This window comes from Colletes latitarsis, chromosome 8 (assembly GCF_051014445.1).
Source record: "Colletes latitarsis isolate SP2378_abdomen chromosome 8, iyColLati1, whole genome shotgun sequence".
Classification (NCBI taxonomy): domain Eukaryota; kingdom Metazoa; phylum Arthropoda; class Insecta; order Hymenoptera; family Colletidae; genus Colletes; species Colletes latitarsis.
In genome coordinates, this window is record NC_135141.1 from 25,573,074 (window position 1) to 25,597,978 (window position 24,905).

At 39.7% G+C, this 24,905-nt stretch overlaps 3 protein-coding genes across 7 annotated transcripts in view; 1 reads left to right on the forward strand and 2 right to left on the reverse strand.

The window, feature by feature from the left end:
• The first annotated feature begins 532 nt into the window (after positions 1–532).
• Positions 533–12,755, forward strand: LOC143344678 (nose resistant to fluoxetine protein 6). The gene is made up of 14 exons (XM_076770950.1): positions 533–1,124; positions 5,861–6,108; positions 6,636–6,829; positions 7,124–7,248; positions 8,364–8,609; positions 8,734–8,947; positions 9,067–9,232; positions 9,678–9,757; positions 9,837–9,932; positions 9,995–10,124; positions 10,362–10,536; positions 10,632–10,774; positions 10,858–10,980; positions 11,124–12,755. Exons 1-13 carry the CDS (start codon positions 923–925, stop codon positions 10,978–10,980), a joined length of 2,142 nt encoding a protein of 713 aa, XP_076627065.1. The 5' UTR covers positions 533–922; the 3' UTR covers positions 11,124–12,755.
• Positions 9,784–16,987, reverse strand: Mtm (phosphatidylinositol-3-phosphate phosphatase). The gene is given in 10 exon segments (XM_076770961.1): positions 9,784–11,509; positions 11,616–11,820; positions 11,905–12,146; positions 12,149–12,271; positions 12,343–12,518; positions 12,749–13,193; positions 13,273–13,725; positions 14,019–14,126; positions 14,208–14,410; positions 16,406–16,987. Coding segments are annotated over 10 exon segments (2,142 nt in total). The 5' UTR covers positions 16,440–16,987; the 3' UTR covers positions 9,784–11,356.
• A 1,066-nt stretch (positions 16,988–18,053) lies between these two features.
• Positions 18,054–24,905, reverse strand: part of Tow (target of wingless) — an 86,788-nt gene continuing 79,936 nt past the window's right edge. For all 5 annotated transcript variants that reach the window (XM_076770958.1, XM_076770956.1, XM_076770957.1 and 2 more), the window contains 3 exons: positions 22,941–23,112; positions 22,423–22,480; positions 18,054–19,428 (listed from right to left, as the gene is read on the reverse strand). In XM_076770958.1, coding sequence (XP_076627073.1) covers positions 18,763–19,428; positions 22,423–22,480; positions 22,941–23,112 — 896 coding nt within the window. In that variant the 3' untranslated portion in view covers positions 18,054–18,762. The remainder of the gene's footprint in view (positions 19,429–22,422; positions 22,481–22,940; positions 23,113–24,905) is intronic.

Here is a 24,905-nt window from a genome sequence, read left to right on the forward strand (position 1 = left end):
CCTATACATAATAATCGTCCGGGTATACACATCATCCATCAGTTCGACCAAGTTGAAAAACCTAATATACATAACAATCGACTAAATATACACATTATCTATGAATATGACAATGTTGAAAAACTTACTGTACATAACAACCGACTAAATATATACATTATCTATGAATATGACAAAATTGAAAAACTTACTGTACATAACAACCGATCGATTGTGCATGTCGATTACACTCGGAAACTGCGCGATAAATCTAACCTCAAAGGTTGAAAAAAGAAAGGTTAAAAATCAAATGTAAAGGAATATATACGATAAAATAAATTTCCTCGGAGAGAAATATTGTCAAACAAAATTCTAGGGAGTCATAGGTCGTAGATAAATTAGTTTGGCAGTTTTGTCCCCAGACGCCTACACCGTGCGTCGCGCGGGAAACAAACATGGCGGTAGGAAAGGCGTGGTGGGGTTGTCGCGGCGCCACTTCAAAGGCAAACGTACGCCGGCGACGAGGACGAGGAGGACCGTGTTGCTTTCCATTCGGATTCTGCGATTCCTCCTCCTTGTTGGACCAGTTCGTTGCCGATCGTTGTTTCTCCTTGGTCGTGGTGCTTCATGCAAATAAATTGTCTGCTCCCTCCGTCGATTCGTTCTGTCTGTTCGGGATCGCGTCCAGGTGATCGTCGATTCCACGAGTAACGTTTCGTACGCGGACGCGTCCGGTCGATTCTCTCGATCCTGTTCCCGCGCAGAACCGAAAACCACGACAGTGCAAACGAAACGTTCGAAAACGTTAACGATCGACCGTCGAACGAACGATCATCGTGTTCGGTATACGCGACACATTCGTATTACGCGCGTAATGCACATCGAAACTAGCAGTGAACAACGATCGATTCGGTGAACGAAAGTAAATATCAGATACGCAACCATGGTCCGCACGAAGATTGTTCTGTTGGTGGCGTTCTGCGCGTCGATCCACGCGATCGATCCTAACCGGGCAACGATGAGGGAAACGATACCCTTTTACGCGATCATCAGCAACGTGGATCTCATCAACGAGACCAAGTGTCACACGGAATTGCTAGAGGTGGATCGGGCCATCGAGAACCAAATAATGTGGGGCATGAAAAGTTCGTAAAAATGATTCGTAGATGTTTTCCTCGGCTTTCTTTATCCTTCCGGAACAAAAAAAAAAATGAAATTTAACACTACGCGTTACTACCGGGCGAATTCCAACGATCGAAACGATACGCGCGACGCTGCCGTGTTTCGTAACCGGCTCGTTTCCCGTTCGCGTCTAAGAGCATTTACGATGCTCGGTAAAGGTTGATTCATACTCATTTGGAATTCGATATTTTCCCAAGATAAATACCCATGTATCGATAAGGGGAATAAAAGTAACCGAATTAGAACGTCTCATTTTAGTATCTACGAATGGAGCTTTAGGTTATAATAAGGGGATACACGAGTTCGTTGAAAGCAATAATTTGCAACAAAATGTTTCATCGTTATTATGGTATCGATAAGGGGAATAAAAGTAACCGAATTAGAACGTCTAATTTTAGTATCTACGAATGGAGCTTTAGGTTATAATAAGGGGATACACGAGTTCGTTGAAAGCAATAATTTGCAACAAAATGTTTCGTCGTTATTATGGTATCGATAAAGGGAATAAAAGTAACCGAATTAGAACGTCAGATTGTAGTATCTACGAATGGAGCTTTAGGTTATAATAAGGGGATACACGAGTTCGTTGAAAGCAATAATTTGCAACAAAATGTTTCGTCGTTATTATGGTATCGATAAAGGGAATAAAAGTAACCGAATTAGAACGTCAGATTGTAGTATCTACGAATGGAGCTTTAGGTTATAATAAGGGGATACACGAATTCGTTGAAAGCAATAATTTGCAACAAAATGTTTCGTCGTTATTATGGTATCGATAAGGGGAATAAAAGTAACCGAATTAGAACGTCAGATTTTAGTATCTACGAATGGAGCTTTAGGTTATAATAAGGGGATACACGAGTTCGTTGAAAGCAATAACTTGCAACAAAATGTTTCGTCGTTATTATGGTATCGATAAAGGGAATGAAAGTAACCGAATTAGAACGTCAGATTGTAGTATTTACGAATGGAGCTTTAGATTATAATAAGGGGATACACGAATTCGTTGAAAGCAATAATTTGCAACAAAATGTTTCGTCGTTATTATGGTATCGATAAGGGGAATAAAAGTAACCGAATTAGAACGTCAGATTGTAGTATCTACGAATGGAGCTTTAGGTTATAATAAGGGGATACACGAGTTCGTTGAAAGCAATAATTTGCAACAAAATGTTTCGTCGTTATTATGGTATCGATAAGGGGAATAAAAGTAACCGAATTAGAACGTCTAATTTTAGTATCTACGAATGGCGGTTTAGGTTATAATAAGGGGATACACGAATTCGTTGAAAGCAATAATTTGCAACAAAATGTTTCGTCGTTATTATGGTATCGATAAGGGGAATAAAAGTAACCGAATTAGAACGTCAGATTTGAGTATCTACGAATGGAGCTTTAGGTTATAATAAGGGGATACACGAGTTCGTTGAAAGCAATAATTTGCAACAAAATGTTTCGTCGTTATTATGGTATCGATAAGGGGAATAAAAGTAACCGAATTAGAACGTCTCATTTTAGTATCTACGAATGGAGCTTTAGGTTATAATAAGGGGATACACGAGTTCGTTGAAAGCAATAACTTGCAACAAAATGTTTCGTCGTTATTATGGTATCGATAAGGGGAATAAAAGTAACCGAATTAGAACGTCTCATTTTAGTATCTACGAATGGAGCTTTAGGTTATAATAAGGGGATACACGAATTCGTTGAAAGCAATAATTTGCAACAAAATGTTTCGTCGTTATTATGGTATCGATAAGGGGAATAAAAGTAACCGAATTAGAACGTCTAATTTTAGTATCTACGAATGGATCTTTAGGTTATCATCGTTATTATGGTATCGATAAGGGGAATAAAAGTAACCAAATTAGAACGTCAGATGTTAGTATCTACAAATGGATCTTTAGGTTATAATAAGGGGATACACGAGTTCGTTGAAAGCAATAACTTACAACGAAATGTTTCACCATTATTTAGTATCTTTTAAAGCACTGTCAAACGCGAGTTCACTACACAAACATGCAACTTATGCGAAACAAACATCGACGATACTTGTCCAATGGAAAAACATATTTATCTAGAGTGGCATTCTACCAAAGTGACACATTTACAGTACTTTTGTTCTCGGTTTCAAGACGAAGAAAATATTTACACAGGCGACACTCGTCGACAAAAATATTCACATCGTTAAAAAAATCGTTTGGTCGTTTTGTATGACCTTCAAGTATACTGTCAAGGTCACCGATCTGAGCAACTTTTCCTCTATAAATGTTACCACATCGAGGAAACTATGGTCGAACCAAGTTCATATACAGGGTGTTCGATCACCCCTGGGAAAAATTTTAATGGGAGATTCTGGAGGCCAAAATAAGACGAAAATCAAGAATACCAATTTGTTGATGGAGGATTCGTTAAAAAGTTATTAACGTTTAAAGTTCCGCACGTACTGAATTTTTTTCTCAAAAATGCGCAAGATTTCGGGGTTATGTCTATTCACCAAAAATTATTGTAATTGACCCCCGCAACCGAAAATAATTTTTCCAAAACGATTTGAAATTTTTTTTTTCCGTCGAAAAATTTCACACCTTCTCGAATTTTTTTCTAGAAAATGGGTAGGATTTCGGAGGTATGTCTATTCACCAAAAATGATTGTAATTGACCCCTGCAACCGAAAATAATTTTTCCAAAACGATTTGAAATTTTTGTTTTCCGTCGAAAAATTTCACACCTTCTCGAATTTTTTTCTAAAAAATGGGTAGGATTTCGAGGGTATGTCTATTCACCAAAAATGATTGTAATTGACCCTTGCAACCGAAAATAATTTTTCCAGAACGATTTGAAATTTTTGATTTTCGTCTTGTTTTGGTCCCCAGAGTCCCCCATTAAAATTTTTCCCAGCGGTGGCCGAACACCCTGTATATGCATAGGGAAAAATTATTAGGAATATTCAAGTAGAAATAATTAAAATAAAAATTCAATTCGATCGAACAGTTTAAAATTTTCATTTGTTCGTTTGATTCAGCGAGAAACGAATACGAGCTAGGTTACTTTTCATTCGTTGTTTGGAATGTACATTTATATAAGATATTTGTCCATCTCAGTTTCGCGATGACACTGTTGCGCAACGATCGAATTTAAACTCGTAAACGACTCAGAAGTCGAATATCCTTTCGTGTTCAATTCCAGAGACTAATGCGAAAAACAAAGCAAAATCAACTATTTGTTATTTCACGTAACAAATAGTTGCCATAATGACACGTAAATGCAAGTTCAGGCTAAGAGTGTGACCTAACGCTTGCACTCTCACTCTGTTAATTGCAGAATTACTTCTCTAACCATGCTAGACTTAAATTTGATTGATACGATATGGAACTACTTTTTTTCCATTTACCTTCTGATGAAAGCTCGTGACCCTTTTGCGTTTAAATAACTCTGGGAATAATTCTCAATGTGAATTGTATCATCGAGGGGAAACGATTAAACCGGTGAAAATGATTTGAGGTTATGATCGCGAAAAGAATACCATTATCTACGAAGTAATTAAGAAACCATGCTCGTGCTTGAGAACGAGAGTACTTGCACTTTCATTTTCCGGTTGTAAACGCTTCTTGAGACGAAGGAAACGTTAATAGGACAATTACAATTACCGGAAATCGACGGTCGATTGATTCAGGGTAGTAACGTGGGAACTAGAGTGGGGATGATGAATACCAGTACGCCACACGTAACGTAATTAATTTTGTCAGATTTACAGCGCAAATATTTGACGGGGAATTTAGTTGATAGAATGGTGTGAATTTAGCTTAAAATTTGTCTCCATTAACACAGCCGGGCGCGTCTTGTGCAACAAGAACCTCTCTCTGTTGTATGGTAAATGCGATTACGCGACGATTGCGTCGAGATTTTTCGTAGAGCCAGCCACCCCGACGTGGGCCGTTGACTTTCTTCCGTGTTACACAAGAAACTAGTTTCGATAGAGCAACTACGGCGATGGCTAAATCTTCGGTCACGATTCGATCACCCTTTCCAGAACCAAACTCTTTAATTTTCATAAAAACGAAATATACCGTAATTTTATGCGCGGTTCCATCAAAATGAATCAAAGACACCAACTAAATATTCCGAATGCATACGTCACTCGTGACATCACTATGGTTACACAGAAGCAAGCGTAGAGGAATCGTTAAATATTTATGGGACATTTATTTTCGTCTTTTTTTTTGGATTAATTGACTCCAGATGCCATTTTGGGTATATTATAGGAGCTATAAACGTAACGATTTATTTACAGCGAGTCTGTATGACGTCAGCTGACACGTGTCTTTTTTTTTTAATTATGTCTCTGTATCGATAATTTACATGGACCAACACGAATTTTAACTTTCATTACAAATGCTTCTGTGATAGACAGTGTGAGCGAAATATCGTGTATTTTATAGCGGGTGTCCTAGACCTAACCCCCCCCTCCTAGCAGAAATTTTGCAACGTTAAACAGCCCATATTTTAAGTTAGTCCAGTCGAGGAATTGAAATTTTATTCGAATCGGGCAAAAATCGAAAAAGCTATAGAATTGCAAACTCACAGATTTTGAATTTCATATTAGCGATATTTGGTCAGCTAAAGCGTTCGAATATTCGAGAAGAGAGTCTCCAAGCCTCTAATTTAGCTAGCTCTATAAGGGATGTTTCTGTTTCCAAAGTATTGGATTCGAACGGCTTGCCAGGCACCGGGTACATCAGTGGGAACAACTATTGGTTAGGCGATCGACAGGAATGCAACCGGATCAACGACAGGACGGTCCCCCAGTTGAAATGGAGTCTCCTGGACAACGGAACACGGTACAACGATATAAACTTCGAGGTTCCGCCCTTCAAGGTCAACTTCTACGTCGCCCAGATGCACGAGGACTCTTACATGCAAGACATCGTGCTCCAAGAACCCGCAGAAGTAAGGGTGCAGAGTCGTTAAACCGTCCACTTAATTTCTTTGCTTTCGACCTGCAAGAAAGGACCCTGACCTTGACCTTGACCTAGAAATTCGAAGTTGAACATTTTGCTCGAGTCGCGAGGATAGAAAGCGTCAAAGACCCATGGACTCATAGCTCGATCGTTCTTTAGAAGAATCCTGTTACAATTTCGGTCAGCTCTTAGAATGGCTGTCGTTACAACGTGTTTACAAGCCAAATAATAATCGTAGAACGATGAATGATCGATATGTCTAGCGGAAGCGTTAGATCCAGGGGACACACGGCTAGGTCAACGTTATGGTAATTGAAAAATAACATTGCGTTATACTTTTACAAACCACAGAGCTGGTAAACCCCAGCGTCCATCAACATAAAGAAGAACAGGTTACCGTTCACGCGCGTATTTATCCATTAATGAGATTCACGGTAGAATAGTTAGTTTACACGGAAGTACAACCGAACGATTAAACAAATGAACAGTCGATTAAACGAAATCATGGATTTTTAGAAAGTCATATCGCTTGGACTCTGTCTGCCGTCGTCCTGTACCGAGGACCAGATATCGATAATGATAGAGAAGGTCTTCCAAGATAGAACTCTACTCTTTGCACGAATTTACAACGTGGAATTCGACCTGATCAAGGTCATCGATTACAAGAAGTACGATCAATGGAATGTCGATGGACCGACGATCGTAATCATGTACGTAATGGACAATGGTAATCGCTGCAATCTTAAAGGTTCACGGTCGAAAGTGTACATCTTATGGGACGATCTTAAATTCGCGTCGCTATTTTACCACGCTTCTCCGTAGCACCGCGAAGTGAAAACGTCGCGTCTGTGCTTGTTCGCATTTATAATGAAAATTACGCTCGCTCTTTCATTTGTTCTTCAAACAGTTTCATTTCGAGAACGCACGGAAACGGCAAAAAGTGTCGCCTCGTTGCGTAAGCGATTCTCTTGAAATAGTTACACGCTCGAACCTTTTGCTTGCAGCTTAGTCTTGGCATCGTCGGTAGGTATGGTGGTGGCGGGCACATACTATGACCTGACGGTGCATCAAGAATACTTGGAGAAAAAGAAAAAGTTCGTTCCTTACCAGAACAACAACATCACCACTGGTTAGTTGGCATTAAATAGCGATTATACGCTGTTCAAAATAATCCAAAGGAAGCTGACTCGCGAATAATAAATAGACCCATCTAAAATCAACGATCCCATTATTATCTTGATTTTTATCGTTATTTTGAGCAGCGTACGAAAAACAATTAACGATTGACACCGCAGAATTCTCGTTGGGAAATGGCGTTTGAACTGACACAGCTCGAAAACTATTTACTAAGCGTCATATACGTCATATACGGGGAAAATTGTAATGGGAGATTCTAGAGGCCAAAATAGTACGAAAATCAAGAATACCAATTTGTTGATGGAGGCTTCGTTAAAAAGTTATTAACGTTTAAAGTTCCGCCACTACCGAATTTTTTTCTCGAAAATGGTTACGATTTCGAGGATATGTCTATTGACCAAAAATGCTTGTAACTGACCCTTATAACTAAATATAATTTTTTTATTATGATTAGAAATTTTTTAATTTTGTCTAAAAATCTCAGTATCTACCCGAATTTTTTTCTCGAAAATGGTTACGATTTCGAGGGTATGTCTATTGACCAAAAATGCTTGTAATTGCCCCCTTTAACTAAATATAATTTTTTTATTATGATTAGAAATTTTTTAATTTCGTCTAAAAATCTCAGTATCTACTCGAATTTTTTTCTCGAAAATGGTTACGATTTCGAGGGCATGTCTATTGACCAAAAATGCTTGTAATTGGCCCCTATAACTAAATCTAATTTTTTTAGTATGATTAGAAATTTTTTAATTTCGTCTAAAAATCTCAATATCTACCCGAATTTTTTTCTCGAAAATGGTTACGATTTCGAGGGTATGTCTATTGACCAAAAATGCTTGTAATTGCCCCCTTTAACTAAATATAATTTTTTCAGAACGATTTGAAATTTTTTAATAACTTTTTAACAAAGTCTCAATCAAGGAATTGATATTCTTGATTCTCGTCTTATTTTGGCCTCTAGAATCTCCCATTGACACTTTTCCCAAGGGTGGCCAAACACCCTGTATTAAAATTGGAAAAGGTTTTGACCGTGGGCCATTTCCCATAAGAACGCTGGCAGGGTTCTCTTTCGACGTGCGATGAACCAGATAATTCTTTGAACAGAACCGAAGAAGGACACGGAAAAGAAACCAGAGCCAACAAAAAGCGAGAAACCCGTCCCACCGCTCGTCGAAGATGAAAGCTTGATGGGTAGAATTCTGATGTGTTTCTCGGCCTACACGAATATAAAGGCAATATTTAAACTGAATCCACAACCAGATTCCCTGAACATGCTTCACGGGATGAAAGTCATTGGAGTAGTATGGATCCTCATAGTGCACGTCCTCATTTACGGCGCTTTTAGCGTAGGTAAGACGACACTAAAATAAATAATTTCTATGAATAGTCTGGATGAGTATCTACCACTATAGGGGACCAAACAATTACAGTCTCTGTTCTCGATAACCCAAGTGTGCTATACCTCCTTTAACAGGTAACAAGATGACAGCATTTCTACAAACTACCATTGTCATAACGCAACCTTTCAGCAATGCATCGTACTCGGTAGACACCTTCTTCTTCATAAGCGGATTTTTACTAACTCATTTATTCGTGAAAACGAGAGAGGAGAAGAAGAAGTCCCAGAACGAGTCCGTAGGTGTGAGGCTATTGCATTTCTCCCTGATACTGTTCCGGAGGATCATTAGGTACGGTATTCTTCATTTGCACACGTTCGTTTCTGTCAAACAAAAAATATGGGAAAGCATAAAACTATCAGGGCGTAATTCCACAGAAATGATATAATGTTTATAAATTTCATTCAAAGGCTTACACCCGCGTACGTGGTCACGATACTAATTGCGATACTAACCTTCTCCTGGATCGAGAAGAACTCTCTGATCTACATGTACGAGAGACCCCACGAAAGATGCATAGAAAACTGGTGGAAGAATCTACTTTACATCAACACTTTCTACTCTTGGAACGATCTGGTATGTGTAATTTTACTGAAATAAAAATTTTTCTTTTTCTTAAACTGCTTAATTGTATTTAATTAATTTTCGTACACGCATTCTCGGTACAAAAACGGTTGGTATCTAAATTATTATTTAACGTTTCCGTCGACTCGCTAGCCCTTCTCAGAACAAAGAACTAACATTATAAATATGCACGTATAAAAATGAAAAATATAGATGGGCAAATCTTGTAATAGGAACCGACTGCTCACAGCTTTATTGTATTTTGAAAAAATTACCAAATTAAATTCCGTAACCGAAATAGTATACGAAACACACAGAAACCCTAACCGAAGTGCATTGACCAAGGATAATTTTACAATTCTACATATAGTACATTCGAATTATTTATAACTGTTTATTACTTTCGTACGACGCGTGTCACACGAAACGGTTCATTCGAGAGAAGTAATTGTTTCAGTGCCTTACATGGAGTTGGTATCTGTCCGATGACACGCAATTCTTCATATACGGTACATTGTTGCTACTAATATCGATCACGTAAGTTTATAATTCAAATGTTCTCCTTTTTCTCGTGTCAACTGCTCGATCATCGTTTAATCTCGATCAACGATTTCAGGCACTTCAACTTCGCCCTGGCCGTGGGCATCGTTACGTTTATTACGTCGATCGTGGCGACCGGTTACATAGCGTATACTATCGACTACATTCCCCTGTAAGTGTCCAAAAAATTTGGTACTGATTCTGTACAATATTCAAGTGTCATCTTTCTTTTAGAATTGACATACAGTTCCAAACACTGAGCCTGCTGTACATACCGCCGTTGCTCAGAATTGGACCATTTTTGTTAGGGATGGCCACGGCTCACCTTCTCGCCAAGTGGGAGTACAAACTAGAATTGTCAAACGTAATAAACCAATTATTTACAGTCGCTAATCACTACTTTAGATTGGTACACGTCGAATGCCTTTTTACATTTTACATTGGCCAACAATAATCCGGTTACTCGAAACTTCTCCTCGCTTTCGTTGAACTGAACGAACATTTCACGTATACCAGTCTACTATATTCGGTTCAATCAATGTGCACGAAGCATATTACATATTCACGACGTTACGCATCCGTCAAAAATGGTCTCTTTCAGAAAGCCTTAGCTATCGGTTGGACAATTGGTACAATGTGCAACTTCACGGTTCTGTACGGCCTAATAGATAGAAACCTCCCCATCGTTTTGAGCGTCGCTTACGCGGCACTGTCCAGAGTAGTTTGGGCTTTTGGCATTGCGTGGCTAGTGGTGGCGTGTGCCACGAACAACGGCGGTAAGCAAACTGATCGTTAATTCACGATTTAGTCCGATAACAATGTCTTACGTAATAATTGTTAATCTTCGAGCATTTCCCCTTTATGATTCTAGGTATAATAAATAAAGTTTTGTCGCATCCAGTGTGGTTACCCCTCAGCAGGATATCGTACTCCATTTACCTTCTAAACCCTCTACTTATATACACAGTCTACTTATCAACCAGCTACCCCCTCTTCCACGATCCAGTAACGACCGTAAGTTGGAACGATGTTAACGAAATATCTCTAAACGGAAACTATAATAAAAATTGTGTTTCATTTGTTTCTTTCTTCCTTAGGCAGCCATATTTCTGGGAATATGCCTTGCCACATTCATCTTTGGTCTTATGTTATCCTTGATCGCCGAAGTGCCGGCTATACTGTTGTTGCGAATCATGTTTGCTCCAAAACACACGAAATGAGTAATATATAAACACGTATACATTCTGAAAACATCCGTTAACGCGCCGTAAACAAATATCTCGAGAGACGCTAACATTTTCTTTTTATTTCGCGATCTCCGTCGGTTTTGTTTTTCCATGGTTAATGCGATTAATTGTTTCAGGAGTTTGCGTTTTTTTATATTCCTTAACACGTGGGAAGGAGGACCAATCTATAGTCAACTGCTCAAGAGTCGTAAACGTCTTTCTTTTTTTTTTTTTTTCTCTTTTAACAACGTGCGTTCCGTACACAGCGATTGCGAGTTTAATCGATGTCGTACACCGACTCAAGCGGGAAGAGGAAGCACGAAGCACGTTTACAACAGACCGTTAAATGACGAAATGAATCTTAGCCGTGCTATAAGTGGAGCGGTGAATGTATCCTAGGTGGTGCCGGTGATATCAAGAGTCGATTTGCTCGGGAAGCCTGTTCGCGAAGGCCCTCCTGAAGCTGCTTCTCGAGATGGTCCTTAAAGACTAGAAGTTCCCTCGTTCGTTGGTAAATAGGATCCTTGAACAACACGTAACGACGAGAATTATGAATTTACGCGAATAGCTTGCGTGAAAATTCAAGATTCGTTGGTAGTTTAAACGACAAGTTAAGACTTCTCACGGACCTGTCGTCGCATGGTAGGATTCCATCTACAGTAGAGACTTTTCCACGGTTTGATGTACCTCATGCTAGCGATCGGCATTAAAACGTGATGACAATGCGAAGCTGCCCAGTACAATGGATTTTGATAAAGGGATAATTGACTATTGGTGTATGACCACAACGAGACAGTTTTTTGTTTCACTTGTTCCTGTACTCTCTCACGTTCGCTGTATAAGTAATACGATGATCACGATAGTAACACGAAACCCGCGAACGAACTATAACGGGAAAATAAATAATACGGAAAATACCTGCTAAATAAAAATGTGCCAAATCTGCAAGAGTACAGATGATCGAGGATAGTAATTAGAAAATGTTCATTGAACTCGAATGCATTCGGAAACTGACAGTTTATCTGCCAAACGCAGTCTATAAATTGTAAAAATACTGGAGACCTGTCAGCGTCGCTGTGGTGCTCGTCGCCATGGCCGATTCTCTGAAACAACGTCGTCGAAGTTATGTTATTGATGCGTAAGAAAATTATAAAAGTTGAACGTTCGAACCACGCACCTGTTGAAATTTGTGACCAAAACTGAGCCATTCTTTTTCTATAAGAACCTCAAAACCTTTGATAGTTCTGTAATACGGATCTAACATTAACATGGCAAGGGCTGTGAGCTGCGAACAGTCATAAACATTTAAAGGTAAAGTTTCCTTGAACGAAGTACATTCGATCATTTTGCGATTACCTGTGACGTCCTATCCCAACCATCCGAACAATGCACCAGCACCGAAGTCTTATGATTTTCAACTTTGTCTACTATCCGAAAAGCCCCTACGAGCACGTTTTTAATATGCTTCAACCAAACAGTAGATCCTAACCCTGATAACCATCTGGCTTCTTCGATCGTTGGAAAGCATATTTCTATAAGGTGTTAAATAGTATTAACGATAATTACCAAACGACAACAGTCGGGCAAAATTAAATTCAAGCAACGCCAGAGAGTCAGATTTGACAACAGTATATCGCCGAGTGTCCCCCTTTACGTTACAAATATGTACATACTATAATAATACTATTCGAACAGAATAGAAAAATGTAAATGATTCCTCATGTCTCTATGTATAATAATGATGTATTATAATTATCGTTACCTTTTAATTTTCTAAGACTTTCTCTCATCACGTGTATATTGTGGATGTCAAGGAACACGAGCTCCGCATTCTGGTAATCGTCCTCGTTCTCGTAACCACCGCCCTTTGCTTTGTTCGCCATCGCGTTGGGCATAGGTCGAGCGTCCATGATGAAAAGCTTATGACTTTGTGCGTTTGCATCCATTATCAGTTGGACGTACCTCTCGTCTTCGCGGCTACGCTTACCCACGCCTACCAGCGGTTGAGCGCAACGGGTGATCGTCGCCTGGCTCTCTGGATGAATCCACGAGAGCACCGGAAGCCTTCCCTTACTCCGGAAGGCAGCCGACGCTTGTAAATCCTCGTCGGTCGCTGCTGCGGGCACCGCCCACACAGCCGGATAACTATCGCACACCGAATACGTATCGTTGATTTTCGATATCTTCCACATATCGTTATTCACGCCCTGAAAATAACCACAATTTTAATCGCCGTACAGAACTCCCAAATATTTCGTCGAAGCGTAATTCTTTAACGTTCTTCACCATCCGTTTCAATTCGGCTATGGGCTCGTAAACGTTCCAGCCGTTTTCAGGAAAAGTTTCGGAATACTCGAACGCGAATACAGGCAAGTCGTGGGACAAAGGGAACGAATACTGTTGGAGCTTCTCGAAAACGTCCCTCCTGGAATGATTCTCTTGCTTATGGGCAAATCTGAGATTCCGCATGTCTTTGCAAAACACTTCGATCCCGTAGGAATTTTCACGTTTGCTGGACACGCCTCCAATTTTTTCGATTCTGGTAACAACGCCCAATGGCACTTCGACTATGTAAGGCCTTTCGCGTTCTACGCTTCGAAAATGAAGCTTGTAGTTCGTAACGCTAAGGACACCCCTAACTGGTCCCGAGTAAGGGCATACGTGAGTCACTTCGTGAGCGATGCCTTGTACTCGTTCTCCGTTGAGAAGCGGTGGACCCGTTTCTCCACTGGACAAGTTCTGCGAAAAGAGACAGACATGTTCGCAGGGAAATTATTTAAACACTATTTTGATCGACTAAATGTTCTAATGATGTAACTATCTAAAAAGTAAAAGTGATAAAACAGAATTTTCCAACAGAAATTGAAATGCACGAAATTAATAAAATCGAAATAATGTGACTCGTCTGGAGAAAGCATACTCTGAGGATAAATAACTGTTTAACCCTCGTCCAGCCGATACATCTCTGGGGAAAGTACCCTAATCTGGATCAAGGGCTAAAGGAACGGAATATGCATCTACAAAGAACTCACTTTTACTTGATCGTCTTGTCTAGCTTCTAAAGCAGAGACAATATTATTATCTGTCGACGTAGAGCTTGAGGAAAAACTTTTCATTTGAGACGCTTTTTCCCAGCTTTCCTATAGAAGTTGAATGCTTGCGTAGAATTAGACACGCGAAAGGATATAATTTTAAAAATTATTCGAGTTAGTTTAAGTTACCGTTTCTTGACCTATTTTGGAATTCAGCGAACTGCTCTTGCTGTCCGAATTAATAGAGTCAGAACTGGCATTCTTGGAGTTGTTTTGCTCAGTGCTCAGAAGCTCAGCACTGCCTCTCTTCTCCATGATTGTAGTCTCGTTGAATCCTTGATATTTCACATTTAACGGACCAATATAGCTGTTTGATATTCTAATTCCTCCAACTGAAAACAAAAAAAGTAGGAACATTCCTAGCAAACGGCCTGTTCACCGATCGGAGTGAGTTATACGGCATTCGATTCGTCTAATTCAGTACATTATTGATATGCATTTCATTATCTGCGGAAATTTGTTATTTTTTTATAAACTTGTCGTAAAGTTACAGTAAAAAGTAAGGTTAAGTACATTTTTTGGCAGGTTCACAGGTAGAAACAAGTGACTATCGTTGCTATGTTCATGTTACAAATTATAAATGATTGATCTAATTTGATAATGCTACATTGTCAAATGGGAATTTGTAGAATGTGTATGCATAAAAATCATTTTTTTACGCATAGACTTTTCATGAGTCGATCAGGTCGACAGTATGTGCAACAACAATTACTCCCCACCCACCCGTATAACCCAGACCTACTCAGACAGTACTTATAGTTAGACAGTACATGCAGCAACAGTAAAAAATGTTGCCACCCCCCTCTGACACTGATTACGGGTAGATAATATAATAAATTACAATTGTATGTAGTGCATTGATTTAACTTTTTTTTATTATTAAATTTCATTATCGTCTAGATCTGGTATATTTTCATTTTCTACAGAGTCAAAAGAAATTTCAGAAATTTCTTTTAATATTTGATTAAATAAATCATCCTTCCCCTGCTTGTAAGATTTGTAAAATACATAATGGCTTAGATACCCGATGAAATTATCTTTTTTGCTAAAAATAGAAAGTATTTATGGTATTATATGTTACAAAAAATATTAAAAAACGTGTGAAATTGCAAATACTAACCGACAATATTCAGGCAAAAAATGTTTACTATGCCTCCATGTAGTTTCAATTGTGTTTGTACGAGCACCTGTTTTTGGGTCTTTAAAATATAAACTATGGTTTACGATGAGGTGTTTATACTCTTCTTTTTCTTTTGAAGATCCCATTACTAATGCTTACACGAATTAAATTGAAACCACTTGGAGGCATGCCACACATTTTTTAATCTTTTTTATAACATATAATACTATCAATATTTTATATTTTCAAGAAGAGCAACTTCATTGGATACCTGAGCCATTATGTATTTAGTAAATGTACCTAATAGTAAAATGGTGATTTATTCAATGAAATATTAGCAGAAATAGCAGAAATTTCAATAAATTTTTAACAAATTAGCATTTGTCTACCTAGAATTTTGAACACAGTAACAATAGTCACTTGTTTCTACCTGTGAATCTGTCAAAAAATGTACTTAACCTTACTTTTTACTGTAACTTTACGACAAGTTTATAAAAAAATAACGAATTTCCGCAGATAATGAAATGCATATCAATAATGTACTGAATTAGACGAATCGAATGACATATAACTCACCCCGATCGGTGAACGGGCTATTTGCTAGGAATATACCAATATGTAGCAGCTAAAAATTAACAAAGAACACTCACTAAATTCTTACATTTAACATCTTTGAAATATATACATTTCCGTATGAATCACTTAACCTCAAAACGCGTAACGAAACAAAATCATCGTAAGTGACGAATGTCTAGCACGTAAGCGTAGAAGCATCAAAGAATAAATAAAAGCTAAATGTTAAGTAAGAAATCGCAATAATGTCATCAATAAAATTCGTAGACGATGCTTCGTACTGTTATGCCGTATATGCTGGACCCTAATCAAAGCTTCGTTCGAAGGCAAAAACACACGAAAGGGACATAAACTGGGATTTGTTAGACACTTAGACAAAATATATATTTTTGATCCAGCGAAATTAAGTTACATGTTTTAATTACAGGGTGACGTACAACGGAATAATGAGCTCTAAGGCTCTTTGGGCGAGTCCTTCTATTCGCGTTTTATCATTTTTAATCGGGGCCTCATCGCGTCGATGACTCTTTCTGCGTTACTCGTTCTATCGGTCGAACGAAGGGTTCAATTGTTTACAGCGAAACTTTGCATAAAACATCAATGCTAGGATAGAATACGTACGGCATCACAGCACCACGCCCAGAAATATAATGGACTAAAACTTTCATGCCAGAGCACACGTCACTTTCGATATTGTTTACATACAAACAATAATCCAGTGCACTAACCTAACTCGCGTACGATTACATAAAATTTTCTGTTTCCGTTTGACAGCCGTGGCCCCACAACTTGAAGACGAACAAAAAATCTCAGGAATGTAATTCGAACTATATTCGCCTGCGTCGTTAGCAATAATCTACTTGACACGACCGATTCAAGTTTTGACAAACGTCCGTACCTGTTGCAATCTCAATAGGGATTACTACCGACAAATAATCTTTCTTCGTATTTCCCGATCCTTTAACTTCACGCGTGTCATTTGCAATGTATTTTGCTCGGTGCCTTTGAATGGAACTATTGATCAGTCTTTGAAAAGTACTGTCCCTAGATGGCACTACAATTTCACTACAAAGTATCAAACTACAATAGACATCATTGACAGTAGAATGTTATAAAACTGTCAAGTTAGTACAAATGTAATTCAGATTAACCCCTTCCCGTGGCATTTAGCTCGACGAAATCCGGGCCCAAACAGTAAACAAACCAGACTGATGCTAAACTGCTTTGTAACAGAGATTATAAGAATCGTGACCGACTCTCGTGGCGTACTGATAGGAACTAAAACTCGATCACGATTGTGATTTGTTGTTCAAAATCTTCATCGCGAATCAGACTCGTTAAAGTACGGGAAGGGGTTAAGATGGTAATTCATCATGTATAATAAAAATGCAAGTAGATACTTCAATTAAAATGTGACTTACCTTAAATCACAATATTTTAGGATGTTCGTACTATACTTAAATGCAATTAGATTCGTTCTGTAGGGGTTTCGGGGCAACCGAATCTTGTTAGACAAGTGTTAAATCGGATTACACGCGAACTGCCTGCTAACCGTTCTCTTGCGGATGAAAACTCGTGTCCAGAGACGTTTAAAAGGAACTCGTAAATCAATCCATCGAGCATTATCCGTTTTCACTATCTTTTTAATGGTTTTGAACGCTGTTGCGTAACGGGTAACATTTTAAAAAAAAAAGCAGAGTCCGTGCCCCCTCTAATGGAGAGTTATCTGTAAAACAAATAGCGTTACACGATACACACGTATCACGTTTAAACGTTTGGGTTACGCAATACAAATATTTTTCATTGGGGAGAAATTACGAATTTATTTGTACAAAAAAAAAAAAAAGAAGAGTTGTTCAATGGAACGAAATATACCAATAGTCACAGTTCCGACAGCGTGATGCGGCGAATTCGATTAAAGTGTATTCCACAATATAGAGCGTACTCGTAACATGAAATATAAAACTCTCATCATCATCAACTATTATATATCGTTAACTTTTTGAACATGGTCAACATATAAATATACAGTCATCACGTTAAGTTAAGTGTATAATCCATACAGTACATATACAGCAAATCTATACACGGTATAAGTAAAAGATTCCTACATATCAGATGTTTGTTCTCTGTTCGTTTTTCTTTTGTTGTTTTTTTTTTTTTTTTATGCTTTCGATGCATACGTAAATGCATACACACGTATATGCGAAGTATATCTTGCTAATACAATTATACAAAACGCTACGGCGAAATCCGTGTTCGCGCGTGGTTCCATGTGTGTGTTTGCTTATATTTTTTTTTCCCTTATAGAAATATACATTTACCAATAGCGTGGTACGCAAGGACGCTATCCGATTAGAAAAAGAGAACCGAGGTACAAGAATGAACAAAAAAATATATATGTATATGTATATATACATGTATATGATATACACATCGAAAAAGTTTCATTTACACGAATTACAAAGAACGGAGTATTGGTTCAACGGACAATGTCTCCCTTTTATCGCGACACTTAAGATTGCTTACGATAGCATTTTGGCACTTACAGCGAAGAATTCTGGTAGACTTTAGAAGAATTTACGTAGAGGGATTGACAACCGTTGTGTGTTGTTTCTTCTTTCTCAAAGATCGATGAATCTTTAGGCCATCACCAAACGCGCGCGTGTATCGTGTATCGTGTATGTATGTGTGTGTGTGTGTGTTTCGTTTCTCGGGTTCAACTGACAGCCGCGATCGCAACGAAAATGTACGGAATCTTTAGGAACATACAGAGAAACATTCGACATCTTTCTCCGTCTGTTGGTCAGTCTCCAGCCGCCTCGAGGGGCTCTCTCTCTCCTTTCGTTTCTCTTGAGATCGCCTTCGACGAGAGGAAGGATCAAACGATCCTCGCCGAGTTCAGCTCGTTCGCCATTCGTCTCTTTTCTCTTCCCGACTCGCGGAGGTGTCTTTTCAGTCTTATCTGGTGGTGGTGTACGGCCATACCGGTCACGTCATTTGCGCCGCGTTGAATCCCCGTTTCCTCGACGTAGAGAAGTGCTGCGGATTGGCGACTTGGTACTGCTGCACGTACGGACTGTTCCTGAGAACGTTACCGCCCGGCGAGCCGGTCGAGTACTGCGACGACACCGCGATGATGCCGGTCTGCTGCAAATACTGTTCCCGATAGAGGGCCTGTTGCGTCACGCACTCCCCGTTCATCGGATTCTGGCCGGCGTAGTGCACCTTCACGGTCTTCGAGGACGGCTGATTGGCGTTGTAACTGTCCTGATAACGCAGGCTGGTCGGCGACGAGCCCAGCGGCGTCACGTTCTTCAAGCTCTGCGTGGGACTCTGGGTGATCGACTCCAACACGTGTCTGGGCATGTTGGGCGACGGGCAGTGGTGGGTCTCCTGGAGACCGTCCACGCGATTCGCGTTCCTCATGTAGATCGGGGCGCTCTCCGGCCTACCACCTACTATGTTTCTCATCCCTTCTCTGTCTTTCGCGCTTAAACTCTGACGCGGCGTGTTCGAGATGGAGATACGGTTCCTTGCCGAGGTCGGAGACGCGTTGTTCAACTCGGAGACGCTGGCCAGTTCCCACTGACGAAGGAAGCTGGACTCTCGCTCCGCTCTGGTCGTCGTGTCGAGGCTCTCGTCGTAGTCTGGACCCTGCAACAGTATTTTGCTTACTATAGGAACACGAGAAATGACTGACAAGGAGGAACCTTCGCGAACGGTCCGGCTTCGATTTTGATGAAACTTCGTACAGTTATAAAGCAGCCAAAAATAATCGACACGTATTTTTTTTTAGCTGCGGTAACTCGAGTTTAAGGGATGAAACCACCCCTCGAAGTTTTGGCTCGAAATGGCTATCTCGAAAACGGAAAGACACATGAGAAAATTGTTAATGGGCGAAGTTAATGGTTTCTTATGTACAATAATATGGTGTTAAAAAATTTAACAAAATACAATTTGTTTATGACAAAAAAAAATTTATTAACTTAATTTTTCATTTTATTGAAGTTTTTATAATGGCGAAAAATGGCGAGCATTTTATTTCAAATCCATTGGTATGTAATATTTTAAAATTGCCTCCTACAGTTTTACAGATTTTGATGATTTACATCTTGCGCGCACATGTACTATGGTAGCAGATGTTCTAACTTCGATTTTAATGAAGCACTGTAGACTTGCACTAAATTGTACGATATAATTTTAAACTTAAATTTTAAATTTTAAACCGAAAATAATTTTTCCAGAACGATTTGAAATTTTTTAATTTTTTCGAGAAATTTCACACTTTCTCGAATTTTTTTCTCCAAAGTGGGTAAGAATTTGAGGGTATGTCTATTCACCAAAAATAATTGCAATCGACCCTTGCAATCGAAAATAATTTTTTCAGAATGATTTGAAATTTTTTTTTTCGCTGAAAAATTTAGGCACCTACCCCCTGTCGATTTTCCTTAAAAATTCGTTTGTAATTTTTAATAATTTTGTTTGACACCCTACAGAAAAGTTGTCTAATACTTTTTTGTAGGTGTCCATGGGCTCTACTTCAGAAAAAAGTTTCATTGAAATATATTCACTATTGTAGGAGTTATGGCTGTTTGAAAATTGAATTATTTTTATGGACTTTTTCTAACATTACGGTGTCAAGGAACAACTTCTCGAATATTTTTATAATTGCTACATATTCTACAGTGAAATACGCGGCGTTTGGCTTTTTGAACATTAAAATCGTCCAATCCATTCAGAAGTTATGGTGTTTTAAATATTCGCATGAAATTTACGGGAAGTATTTCTGGCCTGAAATTATACCTTCGGTAAGGAATTTTTTTCTCGAAAATGGTTAGGATTTTGAGGATGTGTCTATTGACCAAAAATGATTACAATTAATCCCTGCAATCAAAAATAATTTTTTTAGAACGATTTGAAATTTTTTAATTTTGTCGAAAAATTTCACATCTCGAATTTTTTTCTCGTAACTGGGTAGGATTTCGGGGTTATATCTATTCATCAAAAATGATTATAATCGACCCTTGCAATCAAAAATAATTTTTCCAGAATGATTTGAAATTTTTTTTTTCGCTGAAAAATTTAGGCACCTACCGCCTGTCGATTTTCCTTAAAAATTCGTTTGTAATTTTTAATAATTTTGTTTGACACCCTACAGAAAAATTATCTAATACTTTTTTATAGGTGCCCATGGGCTCTGCTTCAGAAAAAAATTTCAATGAGATATCTTTACTATTATAGGAGTTATGGCCGTTTAAAAGTTGGACCACTTTTATGGGGTTTTTCACATTTTACGGGATCAAGGAGCAACTTTTCCAATATTTTTAGAATTTCTACGTATTCTCTACTAAAATACGCGTTGATTGCTTTTTTAAACATTAAAATCCTTCAATCCGTTCAGAAGTTATGACGTTTTAAAGATATGCATGAAATTTCAGGGAAGCATTTCTGGCCACACATTAGATTTTCGGTAAAGAATTTTTTTCTCGAAAATGGGTAGGATTTCAGGGGTATGTCTATTCACCAAAAATGCTTGTAATTGACCCCTGTACCTACATATAATTTTTTTAGTATGATTTGTAATTTTTTAATTTCATCTAAAAGTTTCAGTACCTACTCGAATTTTTTTCTCGAAAGTGGGTAGGATTTCAGGGGTATGTCTATTCACCAAAAATGCTTGTAATTGACCCCTGTAGCTACATATAATTTTTTTAGTAAGATTTGTAATTTTTTAATTTCATCTAAAAGTTTCAGTACCTATTCGAATTTTTTTCTCGAAAGTGGGTAGGATTTCAGGGGTATGTCTATTCACCAAAAATGATTGTAATTGACCCCCGCAACGTGTTAAATTTTCGTTTTTGAGATAGCCGTTTCGAGCCAAAACTTCAAGGGGTAGTTTCACCCCTTAAACTCGAGTTACCGCAGCTAGAAAAAAATACGTGTCGATTATTTTTGGCTGCTCTATAAGTGTACGAAGTTTCATCAAAATCAAAGTCGAATCGTTCGCGAAGGTTCCCCTGTGAGTACAATTAATAAAACGCAAAGGGACGATCGTACGAGAAAGCAACAAGCACCGAGGCGACATCGAGATGCAAGGCCACTGGACGACGGTCGGTCGATAAAATCTACCAGCAACGAATTCACGACCCGCAGTCGATAAAACTAACAGACGGTCGATCGATCAACCGACGCACGGATTAATATTGTTATTGCGGCGAGGCTACCGCAAGGTTGCAGAAGCCTTAAGGGAACGTCTATTTTACATGGCTTGATTCCAACGCATTTTGTCGATGCGACAGAACACATGCCGCGTAATTCGAGGCTGATCCCGATCGTTCCATAACCGGGATAAAAGCTACGTCACGTGACGGATCGCGTAGAAGAACGGTAACGCGTCTGGCGCAAGGGCAAATTGCAACGGGAGGAGCCATTTTGTTCTCTAAAATGAAAACATTGAATTCTGTATAATAATGACGAATAAAATGAACACTTTTAAATTCGAGATAAATTCCAACGATCTATTTATTCTTTTTATTGAAGCACCCCCAGCAACAGGCAACCTAACCTCTACGATTTAAGATTTTTAATAATTATACACCCGAGACTCTACTTTTACCGGAGTTTGGCGTTATGGTAGAAGCCACTTACATTCTCGATCTTCTCGTCGAGCATCTTGAAGAAGTCGAGCTGACTGGTGGATATCTCTCTGGAAAAATCGAAAAAACGAAGAGTGATCAGTTTGTTTCGCAAAATCGAGAACGCGTTCTTCTTACAGGCTAAAACACGGGGCCGCTGGCCTTCGTCGAAAATATATCGTAAAAAGAAAAAAAAAATTTGTTCAATGGAGAAATTCAGAAGCACATTGTTTCCACGGAGTTATTTTAAAGTGGCACTATTATTTATTTGGCAGGTCTATTCGCAGAGTAGCGGCATGGTGGATGCGAATAACGTATTATGCAACCCGGATTGAAACCGACGACCGAAAGATATTATAATTAGAAGAAGCGAGAACAGAAGCAACAAAGTTTAGGTTTCTAATTCTAGTGAATCCGTTGCTTATAGGAGGGTTGATCGGTAATCGAAGTGTCCAGACTTATAAAGTGCGTTTCGGATACGAGGAATTCGTGAAATTGGCCTAAAAATAAATTTCATCGGATGAAACTTACGCCTGTTGCAACAGAGGTCCGCTTCCAGGTGCGCTCGGCTTCTTTTTGGCCTGACCCTTAGCGTCGCCCGTGCCATTTTGTTCCTCGTTTCTGTTCACCTCGACCCCGTTGTTGTTGGTCTTGTTATTCTTGGCGCTGCCATTTCCATTTCTCTGTTCGACGGACGCAGAACCTGGAGCAAACGTTAAACAAACGTTCAGTTAACATAGATCGATATACGAGTGTATAGAAGGGATTCGACTAAAACAAACACGCGTCAAAATTGTCTAGACGGGCTCAGATCATGGCAGACTGGTCTCGCGAAGTTGATGTCATCGACGCGTGCGGAACGCCCAGCCTACGAAGAAGAAAAAATGATAAAGACTCGACGCGAGAAACGAAGACGACGTTCTTAGTTAACACACGTGATCAAAACAATTGTTGGACGCGCAAGTTCAAGGAGTCGAGTTGCTTTCGTGTCTCTGGCTCAAGGTTGATACCATGTTCGACACCTTTGTACATGTTCCGAGTAATTTTCAGGTCAAATATCGAAAGACCCAACTGGCTCTGCCCTTAGTGTATTCGCAAGTCCAAAAAGATAAGTAGAGACCCAAGAATTTCGACAACAAGAAATAACGTTAACACGTTCACTGTCCATGGTCCGTATATGGGCCATATCACCACGCTATTGGATACGCCGCTGAGAGGCCGGACAGTGAACGCGTTGAGTCTCTATTCAGCGCATACGATAAACGGAACTTTCACTCTTTCTTTCTCGAGAGCAGCACGAGTGCAGAGGGTGATGAAGGTTCGCGGAAAGGTCGCGACTCGAGGCGTAATGGACGCGAGGGGGCTAATGGCAAAAGCGACGCCGAGAGGCGTGAAGCTGCGCCCGCGGGGGCGGCAACTATTATCCAAGCGGTTGCAGCGAAAGAAAAGAAAAAAAGTATAATAAGAGTGTCGGCGAGTGCAAGGTTCAAGATTGCGCTCGTAAACACGCCTAATCTTATCGCGAGCAGCTTGACACTTTTAAGGGCCGTCACACTCGGGACCGAGTCCAAGCGCAATATATTCGATTAAAATAGAACGACTGCCGGCTATAAATGACCGGTCGAGGAGCGAGTTGCTCGCCGCGAGGCTGACTTTCGGCGACACACATACGTCGCCATATGGTCGACGAACGCGTAACGCTCCCTCTACAATGTTGCTGACCGTGTTCGTCGTACGATGGCGTTTCGACCGTCCATCTCGGGCGTGCCAGATTCGACGTTTACGCGAATTTAACTCTTTTAATGCCGATACCCACGCGCGGAAGTCGTTCCGATTTTGGGGCAATTATTTTCGCCAGGACGACAGATCCCGGCGGTATAACACGGGTCTAACACGCGGGTCCATTCATTGGCACGCGAGAGATCGAGGGGACGAGAGAAAGAGAGTGTAAAAGGAGAATGAACTCGGATTACAATGAAACGCAAATAAACCCGAGACACACACGTGCAAACGAACGTGTAACGTCTTTGGGTACACGTGTGTAGGTCAGTAGGTGGATCCCCGACGCTCGTGCCGTAACCTCGCGGTGCAATTACGCGGCGACGACTCGCAGACGCCTGTTTCGCGATACCCTGACGCCCACGCATCAACATTAGAACGCACGAACGTTCAAGCGATTACTAAATACAGCGATGAGCACCGCCGGCTCTCGTCTTACGTGATTCTCGGACGATTTCGTCCCGTACCAGCGAGCAAATCGCTCGCGTCTCATTGGCTCGTCCAATAATCTTCGCCTTTAAGGCGAAGACTGTTGTTTCAATGGACTCGTAATAATAAGCTTACACTCGCGCGAAAACGAGCACGACGACCTATATTTTCAACGACGGCATTGTGTTCCCCTGATTTTTTCCTACAGGATAGCGCGTCGAATTTTTGTCGCACGACGATTTTTGCCGTCGGAGCGATCGCTCGCATCCATTTTTCGTTAATAACTCG